Raw genomic sequence first — 19,609 nt, forward strand, 5'->3', positions numbered from 1 at the left:
TAATGGAAGCAATACTATCAATTCTACACTATCAGAAAACAGAAAAAGAGAAAACACTTCTGACTCATTTTATTTAGCTATTACTATTACTCTGATACCAAAATCAGACCAAGGCATTATAAGGAAAACCATTTTAAAACAATGTCTTGATTTGCTAATATCTTTAGTTGGGACAGCCATTCTTTTACATGTAGAGCTGGTGTATTTCTTCCATTTCAACTTTCTGATCTGTTTCTTGGCTGATATACCACCTATAACAAATTCACTGTAGGTATCTGTCCACTTACCTGGATTTTTGCTCTCCAGATACCTTCATCACTTTGGAATCATTGCATTGCAAATTATTTCAAGAAAGTTTTGTGTAGTTGGACTGTGCTAAGTAATTATAAGGAATGCCCCAAATACTATACTGGCTGGTGTGGAACAAGAAAACAATGAATCTTTATATACATTCCCCTTAGGAATGACTGGCTTCCATTAACCACATTTCATTGTTGTAGCTATAGCAGTTATGATGCTATGTAAAACCTAAAAGGTCCTTTTTATGCAAATGGCATTTTCATTTAATATATCAAATTGTTTATCTAATTTTTATAATATGATTTAAACAGATCCCTTCCAAGATGATGTTATCTAACCTTTACTTAAGGAATGGACGATGTTTATCATAAAAAGAGAGTTTATAATTAGATCAAATTGTATAGCAGATTCCAAAAGACCATTATATGTTACTTTTAAAATCTGGAACAATGAAACACAAGGTTCATTCATGAGAGGATACTTGAAAAGCAATCAAAATACACAGTGACTATCAAGTCTTATCATTTAATCAGTCTTACTCATTCTGGAAGACAGACTTCAACTTTACACTGCTTTTACTTTATTTTGCACAGATTTCATTATTAGTGCAACTTAAGGGGCAAATCTCATTCTGAATATAGCTTTCACTTTGGACCAAATAATTTGTCATGGCAATAAATAATTATGCATTTAAGAAAAACAAATTTTTGTATTTGACTTAATACCTCTAACAGTTAAGCGATTCTATATACGTTCTTGAATTTCAACTTACCAAAATAAGTTTTTATTTAACAGTATAAGCTTTTGTTGTCCTTACAAAATATTGAAACTTACTATATTCATGTTGCAAAGTTGTTTACAATCTTTTTTTAAAAAATGTTTTTATTTATTTTTGAGAGAGAGAGCAAAAGCGGGAGAGGGGCAGACAGAGAGGAAGACACAGAATCCAAAGCAGGCTCCAGGCTCTGAGCTGTCAGCACAGAGCCTCACATGGGACTTGAACTCACAGATCTCGAGATCATGACCTGAGCTGAAGTTGGACACTTAACCGACTGGGCCGCTCAGGAGCCCCTCAAAGTTGTTTACAATATTAACTTTCTCACTGTTTTGTTCCTGACATAAGTAAATCAGTGTGATTACATCTAGAGATAGTTTTGTAGTAGTAATGCATGACTTAGAGTTCAAAATCAAATATCAGAAGGTAGAAATCCTTTCAATATGCCTTATGAAAATAAGTCACTTGTTTTTCAATATGAAAAAAACCCAGGACTTTCTGGCTTTGAGTTAGAAAATTATCAGGTTTCTTAGTTAAAAGTTAATAGAGTAATCAACAATCCAAGAAATTAAGCCAATTCTGATCTGCTGTTAGTAACTGAAATTTAGATCTGTTTATATGTACAAACAGATATATACAAATATAGTAACTTTGAAAACACTAGGAGAACTCGTACTGTGTTTGCAATATAAGGTTACACGGGGACTACTCTAGTTGTTTTATTTACTTATTATTTTTACTATAGTTTTCAACTTTTTCTGCTGACTGAGGAGTTAGGGGAAAAATGGACTAATTGAAAAGTTTTAAATAAAGTATTATAATAATCTACATTTTTAAGAAACAGTTCTATATTCTAAGTCAAGGTCAGCAAACTATGGCCTGCGGGCCAAATCTGGCCAGCTGCCTGTTTTTGTAAATACTGCTGTGCTCTTTTTGCCTACTGGCTGCTCTCCTACTATAACAGCAGAGCTAAGAATTTTCAACAGAAACCACATTCCCTGCAAAGACAAATATTTAGTATCTGTCCCTTTACATAAAATGTTTGCTAACCCCTGTTCCAGATACTTGCTAGGGGTAAATGGCCTCAAATACAGAGCTTTTGGAGAACAAAGTCCAGTGGTGAGAAATGAAATCAAATAGGAGATGTATAGAAAATGTACAAATATTCTTTTAGAATATAACTCATAAGATAAAATCAGTAGATGGCTGTTTTCAAAACAAATATTTAATATTTTAACTTTTGCAGGAAAGAAATTTAAATAATAGATACTTATTTTTGTTGTAGACTCAATCATTTCACAAAGGTGACAGAAATACAGAAAGTTCTGTTAAACTCAATGAAAAGCAGAACACTGGAAATTTTCTTCAGCTCTCCACTTTGATGGCCGAAGATACCACACAGACCTGTGCGATGTCATCATATTCATATGTTCTCTTTAAGAACGTGTCAGTTAGTCTTAAGCCGGAGACACTCTATTGAGAGAAAGATACCGGTGTAAAGTTTCATTCATTGGTAATTTATCAGAGGAAAAAAATGGAAATAGTAAATGACCACTGGTTAACAGTCCCCAAATACTGAAAAGATAGCGCACCTGCAGTCCCTGTACTGAAGACAGGAGAGTAAGGGCAAGGCAGAGAGAGGAACTTGGATGTAGCTTTCCAAGCTGTCTTCCTGAAATGCCACACCAGTGGATAGAATTGGTATTGCACATTTCCAAAACCAGATCCATAGTCCTTTCACTGCTGGAGGAATCAGAAAGACAGGAATAAATCTTGTTCCTTTCACAAAGCGGTTCTGTGATATTTCTTCCACTAGTGCCATTGAAATTTGTTTTCGGGGTGTCCAGAAGAATAAAAGTGGAATCAGAAATAAAAAGCTATAATGTCGTTTTTATTTCACTTGAGACAATCAGGAAAATGAAAGATATGGCATCTTCTAGGGTTTAAAGCACTGAGACTGATCTGCCTGTCTGGATATAAGCCTTCTGGTTCTATTATTGAATCCTGGCTCCCTGGTGCTGATCTGTTGGCAGCTTTGCCATTTCTCTGGGAAACTTCCAGACATCTGTGTCTCACCTTGTTGCTATGCTTCCTTCCTATTTCTGTTAAGTATTCTACAGGAAAGACAAAGATAAACTGAGCCTTTTGCTATTTAATCTATGTTCCTTTACCCTGCAGGTAAAACGACAGACAAGATTTCTAAGTAAATACTATCCACGTTTGTTCAGTGTTCATGTGAAAAGACTGCTTCTGCTTATAACTGATAGCACCAGTTTAGCTTAAAACATGTAAAGTTAAAAATAACTTTCAATGAAGGTATACACTTTTTTTTTTTTTTTTTAAATTACCAAAGGCTCATAGTAAAAAATAGTCCTCTGGCTCTACCACCATTTCTGACCATACTCAACTGTTTGACCTCTTTTTATCCTCTCATAGTTGGCTCCATATTTTAAATATTTATTTAAATTGCAATTTATACATTCTTTCACATACTCATTTAATGATATTTAGCTTTATATGTATCTATCTCTGCAACAAACATTTGAAGTATCCATTATGTGCCATAGACCAGGTTAGATGCACTACATGAATTTTGTCAGTACATTTCACAAAAAGCCAGTTACTGTATATTGTGTGTATGTGTCTGTGTGTAGGTGGGTGGCAGTGGTGGGGGTCCTATTTTTATAGATAAGGAAACTGAAGATCTAAGAAACAGGTGGTTTTTAGAAAACTTCAATCACCTAACATGAATTTTATTTTTTACAGTGGTTTGTCATTTGGTCATTGGTTTGCTATACCTCAAAAAATTTAAACAAAAAATCCAAAAGCACACTTATACAGAAAGGGTTTTCACCCCATGTGAGTTGCTGTTTACTGAACTCCAATGACATGGCAGGCAGTGCATTTACAATGCTAGGGAAGACATGGTCCCTTCTGTTGAATAATGCACAATTTAGTAAAGAGAAACTAAAAGCCACAGCAATACATGAGTGTCACTAAAAAACTATATTAAAATTTGCTGTGACAGAAAGGAATGATTAACCGTGTGGGAGGGTCACTAGCTTCAGAGGGAGGGAGTATTTTTATAATTGTCATGGATGGGTATTTCCTATATCAAAGTTGGAATGGATATGGAATTTTAAAAGATTATACATTCAGACTATGTGCATTGGGATTCATCACTGCAATAGTATCAAAGTGCCACAACGAATAATACATCCCAAGTAGAAATAGAAGTTGTACCAAAAGTGATAGGACTGGACTTTAATCCTCAGTTTTGTTGGCTTCAAAGCTGTGCTCTTTGCATCCCAATAGCTAGATTATACTCTCTATTATAAGGCTCTATTTTCCAATCTATAATTAAGTGACCCCTTGTATTAAATTCGTGACAAATTACTTTCTTAATACTAAAGATAAAATTCAGGTATAAGTATGCCTCAGAAAAATCTATCTTACAATGTTAAATCTGTAATGTATCATTCCATATGTTTTAATAATCTGAAGTGTGAGGAAGTGCAAAAAATGAAAACAGCATGGGCTCTCAAGTCAAATACACCTGGTTTCAAATTCTGGCCCCATCTTTTCTAGCTCTCTCAGCTTGACTAAGTCACTTAACCTCTGAATTGGCTTTGTATTACATAAAATGTGAATAATTCATATCTACCTCGTAGGGTACAATGCATGAAGGAAATAAAATACAGAAAATGCCTAATAAAGTAAGACCTCAAAATATGTAATACATACAGTTAGCAGATGAAGAACTTTACAGTATTCAACATCAACCTCAGAGAAGGCTGTTTGTCAAGGAGAAACTTAAGAGAGCACAGTCAAAAGATTTTAACTCTCTTTGATGCAGGCAAGGGGGAAAGGACACCCATCCAGAAACACTGCCATTACCTGCAGTTTGTTATTTTACAGGTAATATGAAAAGGTTCTTCTAGGTTTACAGTATCAGGGATTGCCTCCAAAGACAACCTAACGTCTCCATAACCTGGAGCCTAGGAGAAAAAGCAACACAGTTAGCACACATCTATTAACAAAACTTTCCCACTTTAATAAAGGTGCCACATCAGCAAATTCATTCAACAGTTGTGGATCTCCAAGCTGATGTTCAGGAAAAATAATTCAGTCATTCTAACTTCTTTTTTCTTTTTTTTTCTTTTCATCCTAACTTCTTTTGCTGCCATTGATTGCCTGTGGAACAATACTATGGACTCTGACTGTGTTTGCTATAAATATTTCATGTTCAGTAGAGTTCAAATGAACCTCAGAGGTAAAAACTCAGTAAAGAAATTTCAATAGGTCTGATCTTAAAGGGATGCTTTCCAAAGATCCTGCAGCTTATACATATATAACTCTAAAAAGAAGGTTATTGCCTAAGCAGAAAAAGTAAGATTGTCTTGAAAAGATCCAGGAAAAAAATACATGTCTGTTCACAAGACACTCAAGCAGGGAGAAGACCACAGAAGCATCAAAGCCTGGAATATCCATGGCAAGATGATAGCTAATGCTGTATTTTATTTTATTATTTTTATTATTATTATTTTTTAACTTTTTAATGTTTAGTTTTGAGAGAGAGAGACAGAGCACAAGCTGGGGAGGGGCAGAGAGAGAGGGAGACACAGAATCTGAAGCAGGCTCCAGGCTCTGAGCTATCAGCACAGATCCAACATGGGGCTCGAACTCACGCACCATGAGATCATGACCTGAGTCGATGTCAGACACTCAACCGACTAAGCCACCCGGGCTTCCCTTAACTGCTATATTTTAAATTAGGTCCAGTGAAAATCTTTCTTTTTCCAATTATTACCTGACACAGTGAAAGAAAAGTAATTTTTAAATAATATATCACAGCAGTTAATATTCAGCATAAAGGGATGATTCTGTAGCATAGTCTCACTAGCACAAAAGAAAGAAGATTGGGAGCCATCCCTGCTTTAAGAGCAGAAATTAGGAAAAGTATCCAAATAATGCTTATAAGACAACCTTAATGGAACTCACTCTCTGAATTTTAGATGACTCGGATTCTAAAAATCTTTTAAAAAGTCTGAACTGAGTTGGTGAATGTAGTAAGTCCAAGAGTTGCAGAACACTGAAAAAAAACCTTTTATGTAGTGGAAGTCAGATGAACAGTGAGCATGAAATACTACAGGAGGGAAAAATTGGTAAGTAGTAATTTACTTTCTGTTTAGTAGAGTAACAAACCATGTATTATGGATAAATTAATATTTGAACATTTTTCATCCATCTCACTATGGGTTTTCTACCTAGAAATCAGTAAAATTATTAGTCTTTTATCTCTTATTTACTGGTAATAATAATACCTTTTACAAGTGCTGATTTTTAGTAATACAGCTAGGAAAATTTAAGTTGGTCTATCTGCCCCTCCCATCCCCCAAAACCCCCTCCAGTGTTTTTTACAGACTCACCATTCGTTGAAGTTGGCTGGTCTGTAATCTTCCCCTTTCACCTAGATTTGTTTTCCACACTATATCCAGTTTTCCAATTACTGTTACTCCTTTAATGATGCCTGCTTTTTCTGCAAACTCCTTCTTGGGTTTTAGGCAGTACAAATACTGGCGTGTATCCATTGGTTGCAAATAAGCTCTTGACCCAAATGTAGTTACACTGAGACGGGTGGAGAGAGAGAGATGGAGAAAATTCTCTAAAGTCTTAAAAGAAAAACCATGGCTGTGATTTTTCTTCTGGACGGGAACTGCATGATTTACCATTTCAACACAAATGAAAAAGGACCTGAACTGAGAAGATTTACTTTTCTTTAAATGTTTCAGTTGATATGGAAAACCTTTAGTTCTTTCTTTATAACAGAATGCAATATATTACCTAAAATACTGAATATGTATCAATTAACTGAAAAAATGTGACAGAAATCAGAACCTAAAGTATCCTGTCCCTTTTTCTAAAATTATCAAGGAAAATAGTTTAGAATAAGAAGAAACATACCACTGTAAACTAAGTGATCATTTGTAAAATGAACCAAAAGATTAGGGAAAGAATGAAGTTACTGTTTTCCTCAGTGGGGATATGGGAGGCTACAAACTTTACTCAATTTAACCACCATAATAAGATAGAAGTAAATTTTTCATCGATGAACAAAATCAGTTACTTTCTGCAGTGATTACCTTCTTACCCACATTAATATCAACTTTGTATTTATTTATTCTTCCTCTTTTAAATTATCTATAGAAAGACATATATATTTCATTTCTGCAAAAAAACTTACATTGTCTCTTCCTATGTCCACTCCTTTTAATGTTGAGAGAATATTCTTAAAACTCATCCTTCATTTTTATCCTTTCTAGCCTCTCCATCATTTCTTCCCATGCCTCAGTTTTATCATATGCAGGAAAGGATGAAGAGTTTCATATTTACCTCACTGAATTATTATAAAAATTACAAGACTATGTTTCAAACAGTAAAACATAAAATGCAAATGGCTAGGATCTTTATCATTGTATGTGGAAGGAGGAATGAGTGGGTGAAGCACAGGAGATTTTTAGGGCAATGAGAGTATTTTGTCTAATACAGCAGTGGGGGCTGAATGTCATTACATTTGTCAAAACCCACAAAATGTATGACACAAAAAAATGAACCCTTAATGTGAATTATGGACTGTAATTAATAAAAGTGTCATCAATTCGGCTCATCAATTGTAACAAATGTGCCACATTAAAACAAGATGTAAAAACTGGGAACTATGAGCAGGGACAGGGGCATGTGGGAACTTTGCTTTCTAATCAATTTTTCTGTGAACATAAGACTTAACTAAGAAAAATAAAGTCTATTAATTAAAAAGAAAATTACAAACCACCCAAGAGTAACAAATGTTAGAAAAGTTCAGATACTTCAAAATAAAAACAAACACTTCATAATTCATATTTACCATTCTCCAGCTTGGCTGACAGAATTTAATTCTGCTACGTTGTACATTATAGATGGCTCCAGTGAAACTTTCTCCATAAACATGGGTGAGGTTGTAATATTCTGAATCTGGGCTTCGAGAAATACTTCATCAGTCTGGGGACGTGAAAAAAATATCCACCAAAGTGTAATGGTATTTAAAACATTTACCTCAACAAAAATATCTGATCTATACGAAGAAAAAATATTAACCACAAATGTGATTAGTTCATGCCTGCAAATTAAAGTTATCGTAATTAACGCAAGAAAAGAAATCTTCACCCTAACATAATTAACAGGGGCAAAGTCAAGTGTTAGTTAACTGATAACTTGTCAAACAATGGATGGGGGATAACTATATTTTTTTATCAACATCCAAAAATAGTTCTTTAACTGGAATTTCAATGACAAATATCCTGAATCTTCTAGTAACTCATTAAAATGTTAAACTGTGATTTAGTAGTATGCATATACCTATGCATCTATGATTTTAGTGATATGTTAATAGAATTAGGTCATTATAATATTCCATCATATCATTAATATAGTTTCAGTGGTCATATTTTTTCAATTTAGAAAGTATAAGTACCACCAGTACAAAGAATAGTCTATTTTATAATCATATAGGATTTAACTTTTTGAATAAAGCAGTTTGTTAGCAGTCATTAGTGATTTCTTGGTTTATTTTACACATATATTTAGGGCTGAAAAAAAGGATATGAATTATACCTGACTATTGTAGAGCTTTTAAATCAAACATAAGGTATTTTGTAGTCTTAGTGACAAATTTGAAAACTAATGCTATTCAGCAATATTTTTATGAATGGGTAATTTAAATATGTATTTTTATATAAAATTTTTATTCCTAAAATTTAGGCATTGAAATTTAGATTATTTATGCAAACATCCTTCTTTTTATGTGATTTGGATTTTTTGTGTGCATAAATGAAGGATAACAGACAACTTGGTTCATTTGTGAAACAAACCTGTCTAAAAAAGGATATAGCATATTCAATAATTACTTTGTTCAAATGTTTCAAAGTAATATATATATACAGAAAGAAAAAAAAATAAACTATGACCCCGAAATTTGGCACTTAATGTAACTTTTTATATATTAAATCCAGGTAAATGGAAATCATTTGTAAAAATATAATGATGAAGAATATAATATAAAGCATTATTATGTAAACTAAAACAGATTCTTTAGTTCTTGGCACATGTGCTCAAGTGAAAATAGAAATACAATGACTTATCAGTTTAAAAGAATGTACCACTCATAGCTATTATTCTGTTACTTTTTCTCAGAATATGGTAAATATATCCCATCAATCCATTGCTTTAAAAAAAATAACCATAGACCCACATTTCAAATTTAAAAATGCAATTTTCTGCTTAAATTTAGGAAGAACTTAGATAAAATGAAAGAAAAACAAGCAGCATAATGGAAAATTAAGTTAGTTTGAACAGTTAGTATAAAGTCATTTGACATTTGGAAAATTAAGAATTCTGTGCTACAGCAGTCGATGTTGTTATTATGTAAGTCACATATTATAAGCAAATGCCGCTTATATTAAACAGAAATTTGAAAATATGACTTTAGCCAACTTGGGAAAATTTGATATTCTTCTGTTTGCTAATGTCAAAGGGCCAACTTTACCTGACCCAGACGTAAAACTAAAACCAGTATGCATTTGAAGATGAAAAAATTTCAACTAGAGTTTACTCAAAAAATTATAGTAAAGAACCTTACAGGAAGTTGTTGAAAATCCCAAGTCTATTTTAAACAAAGTTAACATGCCTCTTTTAAAAAAACACCCAAAGGAAAAACACTAAAAGTGAGAGCATAACTGTTTCAATATGACAATTTAATCTTCCATCTAATTTTTTTCCCACAGAGTAAGACAACCAATATGATGTAAAAAGTACAAATTATCTACCTCTTTTAAAGTCATATAAGTGGTATTCACAACTAACTTTGTTTTTCCACTATGTTTTGTACAGAGAGATTAATTAGGCAGAGTCAAAAAGTGGTAAGTAAGAAAAGCATATAAATTTATAATAAAAAATCAAATTACCACAGAACTGAGGTCACTCTAATGGAAAAATAAAAAAGAAAAATTAGAAAAATCAGAATTAAATGTTAAAGAAAAAGAATAACTAACTTTAAATAAAATGCATTTCTGCATTTTTTAAAATTTATTAAACAAGACAGCATTAGTAAAACAAGGAAGTAAACAGAAAGTAACACAGAAATATGACAAATCATTTTTCTAAAGAGGGGAAACTGCTATGGTTAAATGAATAGAGAAGAACACGGTGAATATTTAAACACAAGCAAATATTCAAGGACACATTTGGGCGACAGAGAGGTATATTCCATGCCTTGCAGTTCTATAAATTCGTTACCTATACTGTTATTTTTCATTGATAACTTAGAATGGTTATACATTATCATCCACATCACAGGTGATATATACTGTACAGCTTCTCCTAAATTTGTCTAATAATAGAAGCATTTTTTCAAGGACCATCTTAAGTGATTAGAGTTCTATGCATTATACTTCAAGAAATGCTGGGCTAGATCACTTCTGAAAACTGAAAGTTTATTGTCTTCTTGTTAATATATTTCATAGTTTGTCTCGTTTTCATATATATTTCTAAGGCTACTTATTTATCAAGGGCCATCGTAGATGTTGCCTTTTTCATCCAACCCATAGCTAAAAATACTTTTTCACCTCTTGATGTTCTGAGTCTAAGTACACTTTATGATCTGGGGGATGGTGCTTACACTGTGGTTTTGTCATGTTTATTTCCTCTACCAAATCTAAGTACCATGAAGACTGGGAAGATGTCAAGTTTATATTTATTTCCCTTTAGGACCTGGGATAGAGCTCTATACCCAGCAGGTGACCAAATGTTTGAATCCTGGTTTCTTTTTTTTGTTGTTGTTGTTTTTTTTTGAATCCTGGTTTCTAATGTCACCATTCTTCTTTCCCATTTTAGAAGACTACAACAAAGTTTCTCATAAAATTTGTTTTCCTTTAGGTGATTCACATACTACTAGAATTATTAAAAACAATGTGAAAAACATGTTCGAGACAAATGTGGGGCTAATAAAAGTCAATGTGTAAGAACTATGGCACATGGAATACTGAGTACTTAGTGAAGAATATACATATTTGATGGAAGGATACAGTCTCATCAAGGGATTAGTAGATGTTTAAAGAGTTAACATCTCTTTATCGTGGGTAGGGGAGTTGGAATACTACATGTGTTCTGTCTTTCTGGTTTACTGTAATACTGTTGATTAATTATAGTATAGCTATAATACTGAATATCTTAGAGACCCTAAAGATTCTATTTGTTCACTCCTAGTTTTTTTTATGTGTTTATTTATTACTGGGGATGGACAGAAAGAGAGGGAGACAGAGAATATGAAGCAGGCTCCATACTGTCAGCACAGAGCTGGATGCGGGGCTTGAACTCACGAATCGTGAGATCACGACCTGAGTTGAAATCAAGAGTCGGACACGTAACCAAATGAGCCACCCAGGTGCCCCTTCACTCCTAGTTTTTAAAGATATCTCTATTTTGAAAGCAGGAAAAGACCTCTCTGACCTCAGCCGTAGCAATCTCTTACTCGGCACATCCCCAAAGGCAAGGGAATTAAAAGCAAAAGTGAATTACTGGGACCTTATGAAGATAAAAAGCTTCTGCACAGCAAAGGAAACAACCAACAAAACTAAAAGGCAACCAACGGAATGGGAAAAGATATTTGCAAATGACATATCGGACAAAGGGCTAGTATCCAAAATCTATAAAGAGCTCACCAAACTCCACACCCGAAAAACAAATAACCCAGTGAAGAAATGGGCAGAAAACATGAATAGACACTTCTCTAAAGAAGACATCCGGATGGCCAACAGGCACATGAAAAGATGTTCAACGTCGCTCCTTATCAGGGAAATAGAAATCAAAACCACACTCAGATATCACCTCACGCCAGTCAGAGTGGCCAAAATGAACAAATCAGGAGACTATAGATGCTGGAGAGGATGTGGAGAAACGGGAACCCTCTTGTACTGTTGGTGGGAATGCAAATTGGTGCAGCCACTCTGGAAAGCAGTGTGGAGGTTCCTCAGAAAATTAAAAAGAGACCTACCCTATGACCCAGCAATAGCACTGCTAGGAATTTACCCAAGGGATACAGGAATACTGATGCATAGGGGCACTTGTACCCCAATGTTTATAGCAGCACTCTCAACAATAGCCAAATTATGGAAAGAGCCTAAATGTCCATCAACTGATGAATGGATAAAGAAATTGTGGTTTATATACACAATGGAATACTACGTGGCAATGAGAAAGAATGCAATATGGCCCTTTGTAGCACCGTGGATGGAACTGGAGAGTGTGATGCTAAGTGAAATAAGCCATACAGAGAAAGACAGATACCATATGGTTTCGCTCTTATGTGGATCCTGAGAAACTTAACAGGAACCCATGGGGGAGGGGAAGGAAAAAAAAAAAAAAAGAGGTTAGAGTGGAAGAGAGCCAAAGCATAAGAGACTGTTAAAAACTGAGAACAAACTGAGGGCTGATGGGGGGTGGAAGGGAGGGGAGGGTGGGTGATGGGTATTGAGGAGGGCACCTTTTGGGATGAGCACTAGGTGTTGTATGGAAACCAATTTGACAATAAATTTCATATATTAAAAAAAAAATAAAGATATCTCTATTTTGAAAGGTTCAGAATTTTACTAAAACTTTTTTAGCTGACGTTTGTTGGCACAGATTACAGATCATATAAATGTTAACTGAAAAAGGCAACAAACACAATTGGTACTATGATTATGAAAAGAGAATATTAAACACAAATGAGTAAAAACTGAAAGACGACATGGATTAATGAAAAGCCCATTACTTTTTGGTGTGGTCAAATTGTGGATTTTTTTCCCCTTCCTTTTGGGGGAGTATATCACTTTTATAATATTATTCATGGAATAACTAGTAATTTAAAAAACTATGCAAATCACTGTGAATATTAGTGTTATAAAACTATTTGACAAGTATCTTACTGTACCACCACATTTTCATCAAAGGAAGCCTAAAACCGCTTAATATGTGCCTTCCTACAACCCAATTATAGGAAAAAAGACCCACATACAGCCCTATTTGTTTCTAATTTTCAAACATATGTGTTCTAACAGAATAGTTACCCATCTCCCTCATATTATGGATGGAATCTTTCCCAGCAAAATGATAAATTAAGATCCCTTAAAATTCACCAAGCTGAATAGCTATACTATAATTAATCAACAGTATTCTAGTAAAACCAGAACATGTATGTAGTATTCCAGCTCCCCTACCCATGAAAAAGAAATGTTAACTCTTTAAATATCTAGTAATCTCCTTGATGAGACTGTATCCTTCCATCAAATATGTATATTCTTCACTAAGTACTCAATAATCCATGTGCATTTGTAATTCTGCTAGGAATGCCTTCACTACTTTGACACTTTTATGTTTCCAACAGGTTACTTCCAAACCCTCCCTCTAGTTCCCCTCCTCATCTTCCCTGAACACTACTCTAAAATCTCAACCCCAGACTTCCTATAGCACATCTTTTTATATCATTCACTTTAGATTCACTATATATACTATATTAGATAGTTTTATTATTTTATGCACTTTTTTTCTTTTCTCCTAATAGGGCTTTACTGCAGGTCAGGTTCCTTATCTTAGGCATCTTTTGGTATGTCCAGTAGTACAAACTTTATATTGAATAAAAACTCAGATGTTGATGGTAAAAATACATAGGAAATTTGACATATGACTGTAAATTTCTGATCATGTGGCTTAGAGGAATAAAGATATAATTTTCATTTCAAAATACTGTAAATGTTTTTGAATTTATCACTGTGGTATGAAAGATCTGTTTTTTGCGGGAGTAAGGGACCTATTAGAAAATCTGCTTTTTCTGGAACTTTAGAAGCCAAGATAAAGTAGAATTTTTAAAAGGAAATCCAAGCAATAAGACATTTCTCCTAGGCAAAGTCTATTTTATCTCTTTTATTAGGACAGAAGATATCTTCTATTCTAAAAGTTACATATTTCTATATTTTTGCCAAACCCGTTTCTCCCAAAAAGTATTTCAAGCTATTCACTGAATTTAATAATCAAACTGTAGCTAACACCCTAATTTTCCAGGGCAAAGAATTTAATTTGATGAGCTCTATTTGTCAATATTTTCCATGAACATTAAATCTTTTTTGCAGGGTTAGATCAACTACTTCAATTTTATGATACCAGAATCACACTCTAAATATTGAACAAATTGCTAATGTTTTTAGACAGTAACAATAACCATTACATGGAAGTACAGGGCAATCATTTAGTGCAAGGGGGTGAAAGCCTTACAAAATTTGAGAGAGTAAAATTCAAGATACACTGATTCTATGTAAGTTAAACACAGCAGATTAAAAGATTTACAAGGAAATTATTCTCTTTTGATTGGAATTTATGCTCATTTTTTTACAAGTAATGTGCAGTTATATAAGCAATTTAATATGAAAAGAAATGTATCAGAATTTTAGTCAAATAAAGATCTTACTGTTTAATCTGAATTCCCATTAAGTACCCAACACTTACCTCTGCATTATAAAATTTGGTTTTCACATCCAATGGTTTGAGAACCTAGTTTAATAAAGCATATCAATCAGAGGAGATTATTATCATTTGACCATTTATCTTTGTTTGTTTTAAACCATAGGGCATAAATTTGTCAAAGGAATTTTCCAATCTTAACTGTGAAAAACTTTTCCAATAGGTATGCAGTATTTTTGCAAAAACAAACAAAAACAAAAAACAATCCCAAATGCATTTTTAAAAGACAACCATCGTTTCTTGAGTGGGTGATAGTTACATGAATTACATTAAGTGTTTATTTCATAATATTTTGCTAAACTGAATATATACATTTTATGTATTTTTCTCTCTATATTTCACAAAAGTGTTTATCAAAATAAGCAAACCTCTTATTTTCTTTTAAAAGGCATGCAAAATCTTAAATGTGTGATGCAGCAAAGTCATAGCAAAAATTTTTCCCTTTGTAAAAATTTTTTAAAAATATTTTAAAGTAATCTCTATGCCCAATGTGGGACTCAAACTCACAACCCTGAGATCAAGACTCATATGCTCCACCTAATAAGCCAGCCATGTGTCCCCAAATAAATGTGGGTATGTATGTATGTATGTATGTATGTACGTATTTATTTCCTACTGATAGTACTTTTTCTGCTACTTAAAAACAGAGAGGTATGAAAAATATACACAGCATTGTATCTACATCTAATTTAGACAACTGTATATGGTCATCCCATCCCTTCTCACATACATGTACCTATGGTAAACCAGTGGTTTTTAACTATTTTTGATCATGGAGTGAAAATTGTATATAAGTACAAAATTCTACCTACAATTTCAGTGACTCACGGAATCCCAGAAGGAAGCCTAGTCCACTCAGCTCAAGTCAATAATCTCTCATTTAAAAATTTGTATAGAAATTTGATACTATTTACATTGATTTTATCTGGACTTCACACTCATTTCATCCCTCTCATATATTCTTGTGTGTTTTGTCAAGGCATAAAAACAGAACAATTATTTTACGGATAAAAATCTTCAAGTGAGGGGCACCTGGCTGGCTCAGTCAGAAGAGTGTGCAACTTTTGATCTCAGAGTCATGATAAGTCCCATGCTGGATGGAGAGATTACTACAAAAAAAAAAAAAAAAAAAAAAAAAATGTTCAAATGAAATATTACATTGACAATGATAATTTCTCTGCTTTTACTTAATTTACTCTGACTTTAGATTGCTAGTAATATAACAAATCCAAATACATGAAGCTCCACTATTTGGAGCCTGTTTTCACTGCAGATACATAGGAATAACTTCATAGGGAAAAAAGGCATCTAAAAAATATTTACCATTTTAATATTTAATACCTGAAATTTGAAGAATTTTCTAAAATACATTTTTTCTCCACCCTGAGTTGTATAGCTCACTGCACACACCAGGCTGAAATAGAAATATATCTCTGAATCATCTTCAATTTTGTTTTTAAATAATAAATCCAATACACCTCAATTCTACTCACAAATCTGGAAAAACATTAATACCAATAACGTGGAAGTATAGCCAAATGGGCCTAGAGTAGGAAAAAAAGAGTTTCAGCAGATAATATAATTCCATGAACAAGAAAGTTCTAATTAGCAAAATTAAATACACTCTTTTGGAGCAGGAAGTCAGAAACTTTTCCTTCAAAAGGTGAAATATATTCCAAAATAAATCCCAGAATAATCAAATAGTTGAGCGTACAAAGTAAGTTCACAAAAATTACAAGAAAAAAAATTACAAAATCAAAATTTCAGGACAGGGCAAGACTTTTTAATATTAAAGGGCAATGGAAAGGAAAAGAGTCTTATAAATTTACAAACTGAATAAATAAAAAACACTGAAACAAAATTAAAAAGCAGACAAAATGGGATAAAATACTTCTAACATTATGAAGAGAAATTCTTGTAAATAAAACATTAGTATCTTACTCAAAAGAGAGGGAAAGGATATACATAGGTAAATCACAGCACCAGAACAGGCTAAGAAAAATGTGAAAATGTTCAGCCTCACAAGTAGTCAAAGAAAATAATGAGGTAAAATTTTTCTACCTCTTAAGATTTGGAAAAAATTCTTTACACATGTCATCAAGGTTGGCAAGGGTGTAGAGAAACTGACTCTATCTATATTGCTAGTGGTTGTAAGAAATTTAGAAAACAATCCCTAACAGTCTTAAAAATCCTTACATGCTCCTATAGTAAACCCACTTCAAGCAATCTACCATAGGAAATACTATGTTATTCAATTCATCACTGTGTGAAATAACTCATACTGTGTTAATAACTTATCACTGTGTTATTTCTAATAGTGGGAGACTAGAAATAATGTGAAGTCCAACATTAGGGTAAACAAATTTAAAGAATATGGTCCAAGTATGTAAGATAAAACCATCTTAAAAATAATGTTTTCAAAGAATACTGACTCAAGTGGGAAAATGTTCATATATATATATGAACATATATATATTATGATATATATATGACATATATATGATATCATAATATATATATGTTCATATATATATATGAATATTTACAAGACTGGAAAATAGTACACTAATGTTTTCATAGTGGTTACACTCAGTGGAGATATTACAGGTAATTTAATTTCTCCTTTGTAACTGTCCATAAGCCAGATACTAGGGATACAGAGTTGATCAAAGCACAGTAACTGCTCTCAAGTGCTCGCGGTAGGAAGCAGTAATAGCAAGGTTATGAGTTTTTTTTTTTTAATTTTTTTTTCAATGTTTTTTATTTATTTTTGGGACAGAGAGAGACACAGCATGAACGGGGGAGGGGCAGAGAGAAAGAGGGAGACACAGAATCGGAAACAGGCTCCAGGCTCCGAGCCATCAGCCCAGAGCCGACGCGGGGCTCGAACTCACGGACCGCGAGATCGTGACCTGGCTGAAGTCGGACGCTTAACCAACTGCGCCACCCAGGCGCCCCACAAGGTTATGAGTTTTTTGAAGCCAGATATAGATTTGAGCTCCGTGTCATTATTTATGAGTTATTTAATTCTACAAGAGTCTCTTTTTCTCTAAAAGGAGGATTTAACGCATTTAATATCATTTTGGTAAACTCAATTTCAACAAAGGTTGACTACTGTTCTCTGGTAGATCTTCTGGTAGCTGACTCCATGGAACTCATACTCTAATGGAAATGACAGGATCGCTTCTCGGCCTTTTGGCTAAGACTGAGTGTAATGGAAATGACAGGTACTAAGTAATTAATTTTAAGTACAAGACCAAAACAATGGTAAGTTGTGAATGCTACAGAATGCATAAAAAGGGGTCTAGTGTAGGAGGTCAGGAAAGCCTCTTTGACAAAGTTGTGGTGAATCAGAGATATGAAGAAGTAGTACTAAGGTAAACAAAATAACAAAGGCATTCCTTTGTGAGGGAAGAGTATATTTCCAGTCACGGAGGAGAAAGGAAACATCTGTATGACTCAGTATAAAGAAGGAGAGAGAAAGGAGAAAAGGTAAGAACTAGAGCAGCTGGTAAGGATTAGGCTCTAGAGAACTCTGTAAAGCCAAAGCAGTCATAATTTTCTAAGGGTAGTGGGAGGTCACTGAAGAGTTAAGTGACTTATCCAAGACCACATAATTAATAAATGATGAAGCTGAAATCTGAAATTTTTAAATTTTGACTCTAAGGCTTATATCAACCACAGAGTATATGCACTAAGAAGTGCCTACAAAAGAGAGGTCATCAAATTGAAATGATTAATAGCTAATATTATATTTTTAAGTCAAAGAAGAGAGGCAAAAACGGGGATGTAAGTGGAGATGAAGAAGGGAGGATAATGACATATAGTTAGTAAGAACAGGACTTTGTAAATTGATTGGATGTGGGGGTGGTAAGGCAGATGGAGAAGCCTAAAATTACTTTAGATGGCTGAAATTTTCATATTTGCCTCTCAGACAGGAAAATAGAGCATTCATATTCAAATACATATAAAGGCCAGGAATACAGAATTTGAGATTTTTTTCTTATAGCTTGTCTTATTTTGGTTCTGTTTTTCTGAATTCTCGGGGTAGAGTATACAAACACAGTTAAATACATAACTGAAAAACCGTGACTTTAAAATTAACATCAGTTAATTAACTGCTATTAACATCAGTTGTCAGCATTTGAAAAATAATAAACATACTTTCAGTCAGGGTGGTACCTGGGTTTTAAATGTTTGCATGGCTTGTTATTTTTTGGATAGGGCTGTCTATAGATGCAAACAGGAAACTAGAAATAAATGAAAATAAATTAAGATATTTTTCCTTACAAAACAAACATTTTGTTTAAAGTTTGTTTCTGGTAAGCATGTAAACCTGGAACATAAAATTCCTTCTGAAGTAGGGTCTTAGGGTTTAATGATAAGTGGGCATACAGCAAAAATTTCAAATACTGGCATATATAAGAAAAAGCCTTTGAGAACTAGTAAAATTAATCCTTACATGTGTGTTCCAATTTCCTTTACTTCATGATGTATGACATCATCAATACAACAATCAGGTTTAAGTTCAGCCACTGCAGCATTGGAGGCTGAAAGATTTAAACGCTGAGAACTTGTCTGAAGATCAGCCTTGAAAGAAAGAGGCAGAAAAATCCAAATGAGACTGGTTCACTACAGGGTGTGGATACGTATGGGTGAAAAGACCAAGGGAACAGGAACAAGGAAGTAGGATTGAGGGGGAGCAATACTTCTTGGTGGCAATATTTCTACTTAGTTCTGAAGCTTAGAACCATGGTAATGGTTCACACACTCGCACCAAAATTAAATACAATCAGCCAGGAGGGCAGGGGGAATGTGGAATGGAACACAAACAGTACCAAATGAACACAATCATAGTCAGGGGGAAAGGGTGACAAAAAATGAACTAACGTAAGTAAGTCTGGCAAACAAAAGCTAGAGACAAAAAGAATGGTACACTAGCTAGAA

At 33.7% G+C, this 19,609-nt stretch overlaps 1 protein-coding gene across 10 annotated transcripts in view; it reads right to left on the bottom strand.

The window, feature by feature from the left end:
* Positions 1 to 811: 811 nt before the first annotated feature.
* Positions 812 to 19,609, bottom strand: part of TRAPPC13 (trafficking protein particle complex subunit 13) — a 41,867-nt gene continuing 23,069 nt past the window's right edge. The window contains exons 5-13 of one of the 10 annotated variants that reach the window (XM_058731133.1): positions 19,125 to 19,252; positions 16,004 to 16,076; positions 14,648 to 14,692; positions 10,075 to 10,092; positions 7,980 to 8,113; positions 6,505 to 6,703; positions 4,973 to 5,073; positions 2,668 to 2,815; positions 812 to 2,548 (exon numbers count right to left, since the gene is read on the bottom strand). In XM_058731133.1, coding sequence (XP_058587116.1) covers positions 2,441 to 2,548; positions 2,668 to 2,815; positions 4,973 to 5,073; positions 6,505 to 6,703; positions 7,980 to 8,113; positions 10,075 to 10,092; positions 14,648 to 14,692; positions 16,004 to 16,076; positions 19,125 to 19,252 — 954 coding nt within the window. In that variant the 3' untranslated portion in view covers positions 812 to 2,440. Of the gene's footprint in view, positions 2,819 to 4,972; positions 5,074 to 6,504; positions 6,704 to 7,979; positions 8,114 to 10,074; positions 10,093 to 14,647; positions 14,693 to 15,985; positions 16,077 to 19,124; positions 19,253 to 19,609 lie in introns of all 10 variants that reach the window. The other 9 variants (XM_058731122.1, XM_058731100.1, XM_058731152.1 and 6 more) reach the window with 9 other exon arrangements.

Source organism: Neofelis nebulosa, chromosome 1 (genome assembly GCF_028018385.1).
Source record: "Neofelis nebulosa isolate mNeoNeb1 chromosome 1, mNeoNeb1.pri, whole genome shotgun sequence".
Lineage (NCBI taxonomy): Eukaryota > Metazoa > Chordata > Mammalia > Carnivora > Felidae > Neofelis > Neofelis nebulosa.